Genomic DNA, 11,886 nt, shown 5'->3' with positions numbered 1-11,886 from the left:
AAGATCAGCAGACACACTAGAAAAATAAAGGGTTATGAATCAGTTACTGTGACAAAGCAGTTCTAGGACAGTGGTTTCCTCCTCACGTGCCTGACATGTTTGGAGCTCTACATGTGATGGTGGTGTCATTATAGATGAGCTATTTTATGTCACTTAATTATAAAACTATGTTTTTAATTCTGGTCTTAGCGTGGGAAAGGTGAAGGTTTTGATGCGTGCACTGCTACAGCCCCATTCATACGTTGACCAAAATGTTGATTGCAGTCCATACCCTTGGAAGATAATTAAGGACTAAAGACTCTTACTGTTTGAAAATTATTTTGAGCACTTGAGCCTTGTCCATTCTGCTTTATGAAGATGATACTCTTTTGGTACTGTATACAAATGCAAATTAACTGCACTGTTGCAGTTTGGGTTTGTGATCGTCTAGGTCTGTCTCCATTAGGTCATTAACACTTTTACATCTGCAGCCCCGTGTATGACTAAAGGAGGTTCAGAACCTATGCAATAACTGTGAAGCCTACTGTGAATTGGTGGCTTTCACTGGTTATCTTATGGGATGTGTTAGGAGATGCACAAGGGACTCCCTAGTGGTCTAGAGTTTACAAATGACAGATGAAAGTTTCTTTGAGTAGTCATGTGGGTGCAGAAGCCACATTAAGACCAGGAGCCGGATGCAAGGAGATGAGCTTTGCATCACAACTTTCTGCACTAAAATAGTCAGCAGAAGTAATGTGACTAAACCACCACTCATAAATTCAGCAGTTTCACTCGTGTGAGTGCAAGTGAGCCACTTCTTGGACAGGTATGTCACCAGAATGGGATTTAGGAAACCCTGCTCTCCAGCCTGGCTTTTGATTTGTTCAATTAAGGTTGATTATCTGCTATACCTCTTCTTTTTCCTTGGAGTAAACTGAATGGGGAAGCTTCCCCCCAGAAGCAGACTGCAATGATCGCTCCACTATTAGTTAATTGTCTGTGACAACCAAGCTTACTAATTACCAGGTACTATTATGATTGCCAACAAAAGCATTGAATCATGCAGACAGGGACAGTGGCTGGTGGTTGCAATTCCTTGCAGTAGCAGCTACCAAAGAAGTGACTAGTTTTGAGCCTCTTTGTTAACAAATGAAAATGGGAAATGTTTTAAAATCAAACACTTGGGCCCAGTTGTGAAAACATAGGTACAGTCACAAGGCTGTGGCCTGCACAATGTTAGAGATGCAGGGCTTGCTCTTTACTTATTCTGATAAATCTACAGTCTCTTCTCTGTCTTTTCCTAATCTAATTCTGAGCCCTGGCTCTTGAGAGGAGTTACCTCCTCTCTTCACACTCCTCAGTAAGAGCAGACTGTCACAATACACGGCCCTTTTTTAATGTAAATTTTACTGGTGTTTTGGTTTTTTTTCTTCTCCTTAAATCTATCCTACTACCTTCTGAAACATTTCTTGTCTCTTTAATTTTCTTCCTGATTACTGGTGAGTTTCTTGAAGTGCCCTGTGACTGTAGTGCATGATAAGGCATGTTACGTATCCTGGGACAGTATCTTGCACTTGGTACACATTGCTGTAGGAGGTGAGATACACCTCAATGATTCATTCTGGCCTTCTGTCTTTTTGTGATGAGCTCCTGATGGCTCCTCTCTTTCTGGATAATGTTCTTCATGTTAACTTTGGGCTGTAAATGCTGAGCAAAGAGCCTGCTGCTGTCCCAAAGAGTTGAAAATCTCATGGGAAGAGGGTAGGAAGCAGATGAGGATGTGGGGAGAGTGGGATGACAGCACCAGAGCTTGTGCAGGGGACGATGAGAGCTGTTTTTAAATGCAGGTGCTCCTGTGGGAGTTTCTCATGGAAATTCATAATTGTGTGGTGGAAGCTTTAAGGGATTACAGTCACCTTGCTGGATGCAACAGGTATCTGCAAACTCCCTGCTGTGCTGTGCAGCCTTCTGTGGGGTGCAAGCACTAAGTGCTGTAAGGCCCAGGTATGCCAAACCTGGACAGAGAAGCTGCAGTCAAAGCTAACAATATCTTTGTGCTTGCATGGGAAGCAGGACAAGGGCTTGGAGTAGAACAGGTACTTGGGGCATTCAAAACATCCAGGAAAACTGTAGGAGACCAGGAAGTCTATACTATGGGATTTTACAGTTACATATGCTGTGCTGTGTCTAGTGCCTTCAGAGCAACCAGGAATGCAAACAGATACACTTCGCTGCTGGCTGGTGCTGTGCAGCATGCTTTCCTTGTACCTCAATCATGCTTTAAATGCTAAAGTATACCAGTAAATAATGAAATTGTGTTGGCTCTGGTTTGGCTTCTTCAAAGGGGCTGACACTAGCTTGCTGGTCTCTCCAGCATCCTTTTAGGGATCAGACTTAGATGTTGCATGCCCAGGTCTGCTACTCAGTAGCTGTGTGCGCTTTTTTAGTGGGGTTCTGACCCTCTGTAGTGTCCCACGTGAGCTTACCTTGTTCTGGTTGTGACCATTCAGCAGGAGAGCCCTCGCTTCCTTCCCTGTGTGCTGAGAATCTGCAGTCACAAGCTCTGATCCTTTTGGGGGCTTGCATGGTGCACTGATTCTGCTTCTCCTGCTGCTGGTGGGCTTGGGGGGAGCTGAGAAAAATAAGCGTTCTATGCTTTGGCTCTGTTTTAACCCAAGTGCATATGAACTGCGCTCTCTTTCTTTCCCTGGGAGTTTCTCCCACAGTTTCCAAAGCTGTTAAACTGGCTGGGCTGTTCCTGCAGCAGCTGCAGGAAAGGCCAGACTTGACCTGGCACGTCAGCTCTGGCTCAGCCCATCCCTTCCCTCCCAGCAGGTTATTTACAGAGGAAGCGTTGTGAATGGTGCAGGGAATGCGCTTGTGGAGAGCTGCTGGCTTTTCCTTTTTTAACTGCTTTTACTTTCAGTTCCATTTTCAGTTATTAGCATTGAATGTTGCATCAGAGCCTTTCGCCTGAATCTCAAGAGTAGGGTTTATTACTAATTTTATCTTTTATTTCTTTATCCTCCCTTTCTAGGAGCAGTCAGGCTTAACTGCTGCACCCTGCACCAACTCCTCACTCTGTCCCACGATGGCTATTGGGGCTTGTATTTATTTGTTCACAGCCCTCCAAAACAGCTGCTGCTTGTGTTTTCACATTTGCGGACTCCTCTTACAAATTTCCTTCTCTACAGACTGATGATCAGTTGTGTGACTGCTTTTGGCTCCTACCAGGGCCCACCACATTGATAAATGACATTGATGCGTTGATGGGCTGGTATTAAAAGGCTGCTGAACAGCAGTGGGAGATGGGCAATGGGTTTTGATGCTTTTTTCATTGGGACCCTTAGCCTGATCCCCTGTGGTGCTGGCAGGCAGGGGCCCACGCAGGTTTGGCCTCTGAGGGACATTCATCTGGCCCATTTTAGGCCCCAAGTTGCCAAGCGACCATGTGCACAAACCTTAGCAGAGCAAAGAGATGGGATCCTGTATTTATCTCTGTTTTTGCTGGAGATGCATGCTGCAGGACGAGAGGAAGTGTTGCTGTGGCCCTTGGTGGTTGGGTGCTACGCGGACCTGCTGTTTTTCCCTCACATCACTAAGTAGTGACACAAAATGTCACTTTCTGTTGACACTGGCCCCTGCCAGGCCCTGAAGCACAGCAAGGCCATGGTGCATGCAGGGGGGTCTGGCAGCCACCTTGCCTTGTGTTCCCAGGCTGGGGGACACAATGCTCCCCACCCCTTGACCCCTCACCGGGCCCCCAGTTGACATCTTCCCCACAAGTCCCCTCAGAGGGCTGCACAAGACCCAGCACTGTCACCCTGTATCCCCTCATCTCCTTTACGTCCCCTCGTTGGGTCCAACACCATCTCCCCTCCCTGCACCCAACGCCATTTCCCCTCACACCCCCTTACTGAGGCCAGGGCCACGAGGGACCCGGTTCCCCCTCCCCACAAGTCCCCTCACAGGGTCCAATGCAGTCGCTCCTCGTATCCCCTCCGCCATCTCCCCTTCACTGGGTCCTTCATTGTCCCCTTGTGCCCCCTAACCGAGCCCAGGGTCAGGAGGGACTTAACGCCACCTCCCCTCCCGCACCCAGTGTCATCTTCACTCGTGTCCCCTTGCTGAGCCCAGAGCTATGAGGGACCCAGCACCCTCTCCCCCCATCCTCCTCACATCGCCTCACTGTGCCCAGCACCACCGCCCCTCGCGTCCCCTCACCAACTACCCGACCGTTCCCCTCGTGTCCGCTCCCTTCATGCAGGGCCGTCAGGGCCAGCTCCTTGCTCCCCCCTCATCCCCTCACGGCGCCCGGTGCCGTCTCCCCTCACGCCCCGCCACCCCCCTCCCCGTTCTCCTCGGGGCCGCCATTTGGGGCGGGGGCGGCACCGCTGGGCTCCGGGAGGCGGGCACCGGCTGCGGGGCGGGCCGGGCCCTTCTCCTCCCCCCTGACCTCAGATCCTGGCGGAGCGCGGCGCCGTCACGAGTGCGGCCCGGCCCCGCTCCGCTGCGCTCCCTCTTTCCCCGCCGGCCCCGCTCGCCGCGAGGGGCCTCGGCGCGGCCATGGCGCGCTGAAGCGGCGGCGGCCGCCACCCCGCAGCCGGCGGGCCGGGCCGGGGCCGGGCCGGGGCAGCCGGCAGGACGGAGCCGGCCGGCGGGGGGCGGCGGGGCGGCGAGCGGGCCCGGCGGGCGACCCGGCCCTCGGGTTCCGCCGGGCGGGCGCGGCGGCGGAGGGCGGCGGGAGCCGGCGCCATGGAGCCGGCGGAGGTGAAGGACCGCATCCTGGAGAACATCTCCCTCTCCGTCAAGAAGGTGGGCGGTGGGGCAGCCCCTCCCCGGCCGGGGAGGCCCTGGGTACCCCCCCCCCCTCCGCTAAATTGCGGCCGGGGGGCCTCGCCGTGGGGCTGGGGGGAGGTCGTCCCACCTCCCCCCCTCCCCCCCGGACATCTCTGACATCCCTGCGGGACCGCCCCCGCCCGAGGCATGGGTCTGGGGTCACCGCTTTGTGACAGGACCGGGGGGGGGGGGGGGATGCGTTTAGGGGTTCCTCTGTGTGGGGATGCCCCGAGGGACCCCCGGGCTGGGAGTCTGAGGTTGGAGGCGTCCTTTTTGCTGGTGCTGTGGGGCCAAGGACACCACCGAGGAACCCAGTCAATGGGGCTGGGGGGTCCCCTGGCAGAGGGGGTCTTGGTCATTCCTCCTGCACCCCCTAAAGGGATGTAGCCGGGGTTACCCCGGGACCTCCTCTGTGTCCCTGCTGTCAGGGACGTGCTGGGGTTCCCCCTGGGGCTCCCAATTCCAGGCTGAGGTTTTCCTTTTCACGGGGACCTCCTCTGTGTCTGGGGCAGTCACCAGAGTGGGAAGTTCTGGGCTGGGGCCTTGCTTTTTGTCCTTCCTGGCCCAAATGTGAGCTCTGGCCTTGTTAGAGAAAGGCCAGCAACCGCAAGCTGTGTTGGGGGGAGTGAAGGCAGCCTTGTTTCAGTTTTCATTGAAAGTTCTGGGGGAAAGGAGGCCTTCTGGACTTGCTGACATTTCTCCAGTTACTGGGTTCCTGCTGCCTTTTGAAATTGGCGTTTTTCTGTGATCTGCAACGTGTCCTGACACAGATTCACCTATGAAAACTTGTTATAAGAAGACTATCATGAGTGAATTTCCAGCACAATTAAGGAAGGGATGATTTGACATTACCTCCTGGATGTAGGATGGATGCACAAACCTCTCCCATCCTCTCTCTTTTCATCTGTCGGTGAGCTTGTCCTCTGGTTTCCATCCTTAATTTTTAGAGGACATTCATTTTTAGGGTGAATCCCTTATCTACCTGGAAATGACGGGATGTTCATCTGGCTCCAAGCTCTGTTATGATACTCTGCAGCTCTGACCTTGCTACCTCAATTTCCCCATGTACATAAGGATATGCTAGTTTCCACTCAGAATTTGTTGGACACAATTTATTTACATCCAGAAAGATCTTCGGGATCCTTGTTTGGAAATGCTGTAAAATCAACATGGTGGGTTTTTTGGTTATTATTGTACTCGAGGAAGGCTCCTTGTCTACAGCTCTGCCAAGACATCTCTGCCTTGACCTGCACTGATCTCCACCAACTGCTGTCGTGGTCTAGCAGCGAAGAGGGATTTTTGGATTTTTCAGTCCTGCCAGTTTGCTTTCCTGTTCAGTTCCAAGTAGGAAAGCTCAGGGAAACGAAGGAGACATCAGGCTGATGGACCTATTAATACCATCCCGGTGAAACCAAGCTCAACCACATGGCAAAAGTCCAGCACTGGCACACCCCTGTGTTTTACCCTGGGATGCAATTCTGCTTCCTCGGGGAGACTGCTTCCCTTCAGCAATGGAATTGCTAATTTTTCCCAGCATTTCCCTGTCTGTCTTCATCCCTTGACTCTCTGCCATCTTTCTTTTCTCTGTGTTAGTGGGAAGAATAAGATAGTAGGTCAGAGGAGCAGGTACGCCTTCTCCACACCCTCGCTGTGCGTTGGGAGATCCTCATCTCGTTCATCCTCTGCTCCCTGCCTCTTGAGTAATGACTCCTGGTTGCTGGGGTTGTGTCATGAGGTGTGGAGACTTTTCCAAGTATTATCTCTGATTTCAAAAGCTTTCTAGCTGTGTAGGCAGATCACTCCTTACTCTTGCTGTTGTTGCAGGTTTGATTTGTGGAGCAGAGGGTTTGGATGTGTTTGCGACGATGTGTGTACCTTTCTGCAGTGCTTTTTGGCCAAATAATAGGCTTTCTTCTCTCAGCTTCAGACCTGAGGAAGAGTTTGTGGATTCTCAGTGGTCAAGTTGTTTTAGAAGGAGACCCCACCTCGAGACTGGGTGGAATTGGGACAAAAGCAAACCAGCGCCGAAGGCTGAGATACCTGGTTCCATAGCTGCCTTTGAGTAGCAGCAGAAAGCATGATTTTTCTGAGTAGCACAAGGAGAACCGTCCAGATGCTCATCAGCTTCCCTCTGCCTCAGACAGGGAGCGCAGCAAGCAGCAGCACAGGGCTGGGCAGGGCCTGTGCCGCAGAGAGCTGCTCTGGTTTCTTGTGCCCCCATCGTAGTAGTCTTCGCTTGCAGCAGGTCCGGGTGTGCTTCTGAATTCCAGGAGCGGGAGGTCAGGAGGACGTTTTTTTCAGAGCACAGCGAGTAAATTCTGTACAAATGGACAGCAGAAAAAGTGCTTCAATTCCACACAAACAAGTGAATCCCTCAAACCTCAGTGAATGGGAATATGTAGAAATATCTGAGGGCTAGAACATCAGCTAGAAAAACAGGGGTGCAAACCTCCTCGGAGAGGGTAATTATAAACCCGTGGGTTTCTCTCTGTGATACCCAAGGGCCTGGTCACACACTTCCACCGTACCTCGGAGATCAGGGGTAGTCCTACCCTTGACAGCAGAGGTGTGAGGTCAGGCCTTGGCAGCCAAGAGGGAGGCAGAACATCAAATTTAGAGACTCATAAATTGTCCCTCTAGCTGGAGAGATCTCAGGAGGCTTCAGGAGGGGCTGGGAGAGCTCAGCACTGGCGAGTTGGGTCCCTGCTTCGATTCAAACACACACCCAGGAGAAGTGCGAGGATAGCCTTGATTTCCCCATCTATATCTTGTCCTCTCTGACCTCCGTGGGAGAAATAAATTACTTCAGAGGGCGATGCTTTTTGCTCTGGTTGTGTGGACAGTGTCGCCCTGTGGCGCTCATTACTTCTGTCTTGTGCCTGTTTCTTTTCTCCTTCCCAACCAAGTGCTCCCTTGCCTTGCTGAGAGGGCTGTGCTCCAGCACAAATTATTGTGCGACTTGATGCCTAGCTCTTATTTTCTTTAACGAATGAGGGTTTTATTGAGGCAAAAGCTGCAGACGGTCAAGTTTTGGCTGGGTGTGCATTCACCCCTTGGCATGCAGCCTCTCCATGAGGGGTGCAGACCCTTGTCTGCCCTGCTACTAGTTTTCCTCCAGCAGATGTTACTGTGAGTGGCAGCAGCGGGGCGAGCGCTGCAGCTGAGCTTTTGCTGTGATAAGCACACTAGAAATGCTGACAGCTTCATACCCATCCTTGGCCAACCATCTCCTGGTAGCTCTGAGTTATCACAGATGAGCTGATCCACGCCGAAGCTGGTAGCGTAAACATTTTTTGTTCTTTGTTTGGCTTTCCGTGCTGTCCTGGACGTTGCAGGGGGTTAAGGAGAGACTTGTCACTGCCTTGTCTGTGGTTAGGTGGCCAGAATGCAGAGTTCTTAAACAACGCTCATCGCTGCCAATTTGGGGAGCTAAACTTAAATTCATAAAGAGCTCAAAATCCAAGATTCTGGGGCTCTTCTCTGTTTTTCAGGCTTTCTTTGTGGCTTTGAAGGACACATTACCACAAACAGCTGATCCTTGGTGCATGTCAATCAGGTGGAGTGGTTTTTTTTGCCGATGTTGCAAGAGTTCTTGCCAGAAGCTCTGGCTCTGCTCTGTTTATGCATGACTTCGGGAAAGTTTCCACTTCCCCCCACAGGCAGGGGTGCCAGTGAATTAATGCTGTGCCATTTCTGCCTGTCTCCACATCTGATTTTCAGCTCCGTACCAGTGAAATGCCGTTGCAGCCCCCCAGGCTCCCTGAACTCTGCTCTGCAACATCTCCTGCGCAGCGAGGGAAGGGAGAGCTGGGCACGGCTTGGTCCCCCCATCCTGGAGAGGAGCAGGTAGTGCTGGAGTGGAGCATCCCTCGCCAAAACGCAGAGGGGATGCGCCCCCCCTTTTGGGGGGGTGGGTTGATTTAGCCAAGCTGCCGTGACACCGAGGTAGCAGTTCCGGAGATGTGAAAGAGCCTGAAGAGCAGCTTGCCTCCTGCTTCCTGTTGAGGGGCACCTTGCTGGCTGTAAGACCACAGGGGTTTATCTCTGTCAGGGTATTTCCTCTCGCTTGTTTGTGTTTGCTCCAAGCCACATCCGCTGTTGCTGCTGGGAGCACGCAGCAGGAATTGACGTCCGTACGTGTGCAGTGCTCCTGCTCGCAAACCTGTACCAGGCTCACCGGCTGCCAGAGTGCAAGGACGGGGCTGGATCTTCTCCCTTCGCTGAAGCCAGCAACGATTTTGTGGAGCTGCGAATACACGACGATCTCTCAGGTGCTTCAACGCTCGCAGCACAGACGCTCTGCGCATTTTGGGCATCCTCTAAGGGCTTTGCCACTGCTTGGTGAGCAAACAAAGCTGTTTGCTGTGGTCCAGCTGACAGTGCAGCATTGAGGTCCCGTGAGTATTTCAGGGCTTTTTTCTCAAAATTCTTAATGTGTCCTGACACAGGACACAGGCCTGGTGATAATACAACTGCCGGCAACAACCTGGTAAGAGGATTGGATTCTGTGGGTACTGAAACTGACTCTTTATGCCAAGGGGAGGCATTTCTCAAAATCAGCTCAGGACCTGCTGATGGACAAGGCTATGATAGCCTTTTTTTTTTGTGTGGGGGGGAGGGAAATCTGTTTGTTCTTTTCCTGCTAGCACAAAGCATTTTGCTGGGAGAGAAGTTGGTTCAGGCAGCCAGGTTTTGGCAGTGGGTTTTGTAGAAGGAGCAGCACGCCATGCCTCTGAGGCAGCCTGCCTTCGATTTTGTGAATTCTGTGAGCGTGACGTGGCTGCTGAGTGGTTCCAGCTTTTCCCACTTCTGATACCCTGGTCCAAGAGGAGTAACCCAAACAACTTGGTGCCTGAAGACTTTGTCTGCAGGGGGAGATTCAAAGCGCTGAATGCCTGGAGTGTGAGTAAGCAGCAGCTATCTGGGAGAGCAGCACCGTTACAGGGCACAAACCCCCTGTGCTCGCTTGTTTTAGTGTGTTTACCAACTGGACTTGTTTTTCCCTCCTGTGAAATCTGTTTTTCTGTTGTGCCGAGCATGTGACCTTTCCGTCCGCCTTCAGCTAACGCAGGGATCCTGTTCCTCGGCAGCTGTGTGCAGTCCCAAAGGCTCTGCTGGCCACGTCTGACAAAAAGCACCGCTGGCAGGCAGCTTCCCCCCAGCCTTGCTAGCCAGCTCTGTGCCCATTCCCTGCTCACCACTGCAGAAATAATGAGCCTCAAACGAAGGAAAGCCCTGGAAAAAGCCTTTGGGGTGTGGGAGCTGACAAGTGTACGTGTCCCAGGAGGTGACAGTCTTACTGGGTTTTGCTCAGCTGGACAAATGCTGCAAAGCTCCGTATTTCTAGACATGAAGCATCCTTCCTGTGGGTTTCAGCTTTGCCTCTTTCAGGCTTCTGTCTCTGCACATCACGAGCATGCTTTCTCTTAAGGCTGCTCCAGCAGCACTGGCGGTGCCTCAAGGTGCTGATGCGCTTCGTCAGGAAAGTGCCAGCATCCAGGCAGGGGGTGCTGAGTCCAGGGTGGGAAGCTGAGCTCTGAGGCCAGTGCTGGTCTGGAAGCTTTTTGTAAGAAATGTTGAGTCAGGTCATGGATGCAACCCCCAGGACATCCTGCCAGAGCTGAAGTTTCTGGGCTCTAAGTTGTGTTGTACAGGTTTCTTTCTGGATTGGTAAAGGGAGCAGCAGGACAACATCCCTGCCTTGAAATTCAGCCCACTTCTGTAGGTGGTACGGAGGTTGCAGAGGAGTTTGGCCTCCCCTTTACCATTTGCCATCGATGTCTGTACTCTCCTGAGCAGGCATGAGAGTGCCGACTGTGCCTGGCTGTTTATCCATCTTAAGTGTCTGTCCTGTCCCTTGCTGATGCCTCTTCCCTTGGGGCTGGAGCTCCAGGTTTGTTTCTTGAGGGTGATCTGCTGTGGGTGAAGCCCCAGACTTCACGCCAAGACCCAGAGCTGTCTTCCTTGATCGGAAGTTTTTAATCACATTTTCAGACAGCGTTACAGGCTGCGTTCATGGGAAACCACGGGGTTTTGCCCTTGCTGCATAGGGCTGTGCTGTCCGGTAACGTGCCCCAGCTCCCAGCCAGGTGAGCAGTGCGGTGGAAGGGCAGGTGCTGGGAGCAGGCTTGGGGAGGTTCTGAGCCTTGCGGAGGGTTTGCATCTCCAAAACACTGCCCGCAAAGAAAGCCACCTCCTTGATAGACCGGAGGAGCTCTTCCCAGCCGGTCGGGAAGGCAGCAAGAGGACAGGAATGGAGGCAGAAAGAAGGCTGCAGCAATCTGTGTTACGTTTTGGCTGTCTGCTTGCTGCTTTGTGGTGTTCCTTTCGTTTTGCTTCCTCGCAAATGGGGAAAACCCTTTGCCAGTCCTTGTGCTGTGGCTGGGAAAGTGGGGCTTTGAAGCGTCCCTCGCCTTTCCCATACAGCGAGTGCAGTGGCTGGGGTAGGAGCTGAGCTGGAGGAATGCAAGGGGTTTCCCGATGGGGCTGTTTGCTTTTCTTCTTCAGTGTTTGTCTTGCCAGGGAAATGCCAAGCAGAACAAGGGAAACGAGCTTGGTGCTGGAAAGCTGCTAGTGAAGTATCTGCAGGCCAGATGTGTGGAGGGGAGGTGAAGGCTCGGCTGGACTGTGGCCAGCCGTGAGTAGTGCAGGCAGGTCCGGAGTCTGGATTTCAGCCAGGTCATGGGAGTGCTGGAGAGATCTCAGAGCACCACCATGAGAACGATTCGGTTTGGAGAATGGGCTCCAGTGTGGCGGCCGCAGCTCGGCTCACTCGGTTTATTCAGGAGAGCGGTGCTGGTCCCTGCATGGGGGTTACCTGCAGACACAGGAGGTAAGGACGTTTTGATCTAAATGCCAGAAATCCCAGGAAACGAGGACTCAAGGAAGACTCCTTCGATCTTGCTGATGACATTCTCAAGAGGAGGATAATCAAAAGCCAGAGCAATTTTGTGGCCTCAGCATAACACGGAGGCTGCGAGGCGTGAGTGGGTGTTGTTCTCACAGCCATTCCTGGAAACGTGGCTCGAGGAGCAGTGCTGATAGCTTGGTTTGGGTGCTGCAGGTCTC

General features: G+C 52.5%; 1 protein-coding gene across 3 annotated transcripts in view; it reads left to right on the top strand.

Annotated features, from left to right (window-relative positions):
- Positions 1–4,666: 4,666 nt before the first annotated feature.
- Positions 4,667–11,886, top strand: part of PLEKHM2 (pleckstrin homology and RUN domain containing M2) — a 31,256-nt gene continuing 24,036 nt past the window's right edge. For all 3 annotated transcript variants that reach the window (XM_035567904.1, XM_035567903.1, XM_035567901.1), the window contains exon 1: positions 4,667–4,794. In XM_035567904.1, the coding sequence (XP_035423797.1) occupies positions 4,735–4,794 (60 nt within the window). In that variant the 5' untranslated portion in view covers positions 4,667–4,734. The remainder of the gene's footprint in view (positions 4,795–11,886) is intronic.

This window comes from Cygnus atratus, chromosome 21 (assembly GCF_013377495.2).
Source record: "Cygnus atratus isolate AKBS03 ecotype Queensland, Australia chromosome 21, CAtr_DNAZoo_HiC_assembly, whole genome shotgun sequence".
Lineage (NCBI taxonomy): Eukaryota > Metazoa > Chordata > Aves > Anseriformes > Anatidae > Cygnus > Cygnus atratus.
This window is presented reverse-complemented; position numbering and strand designations above follow the sequence as displayed.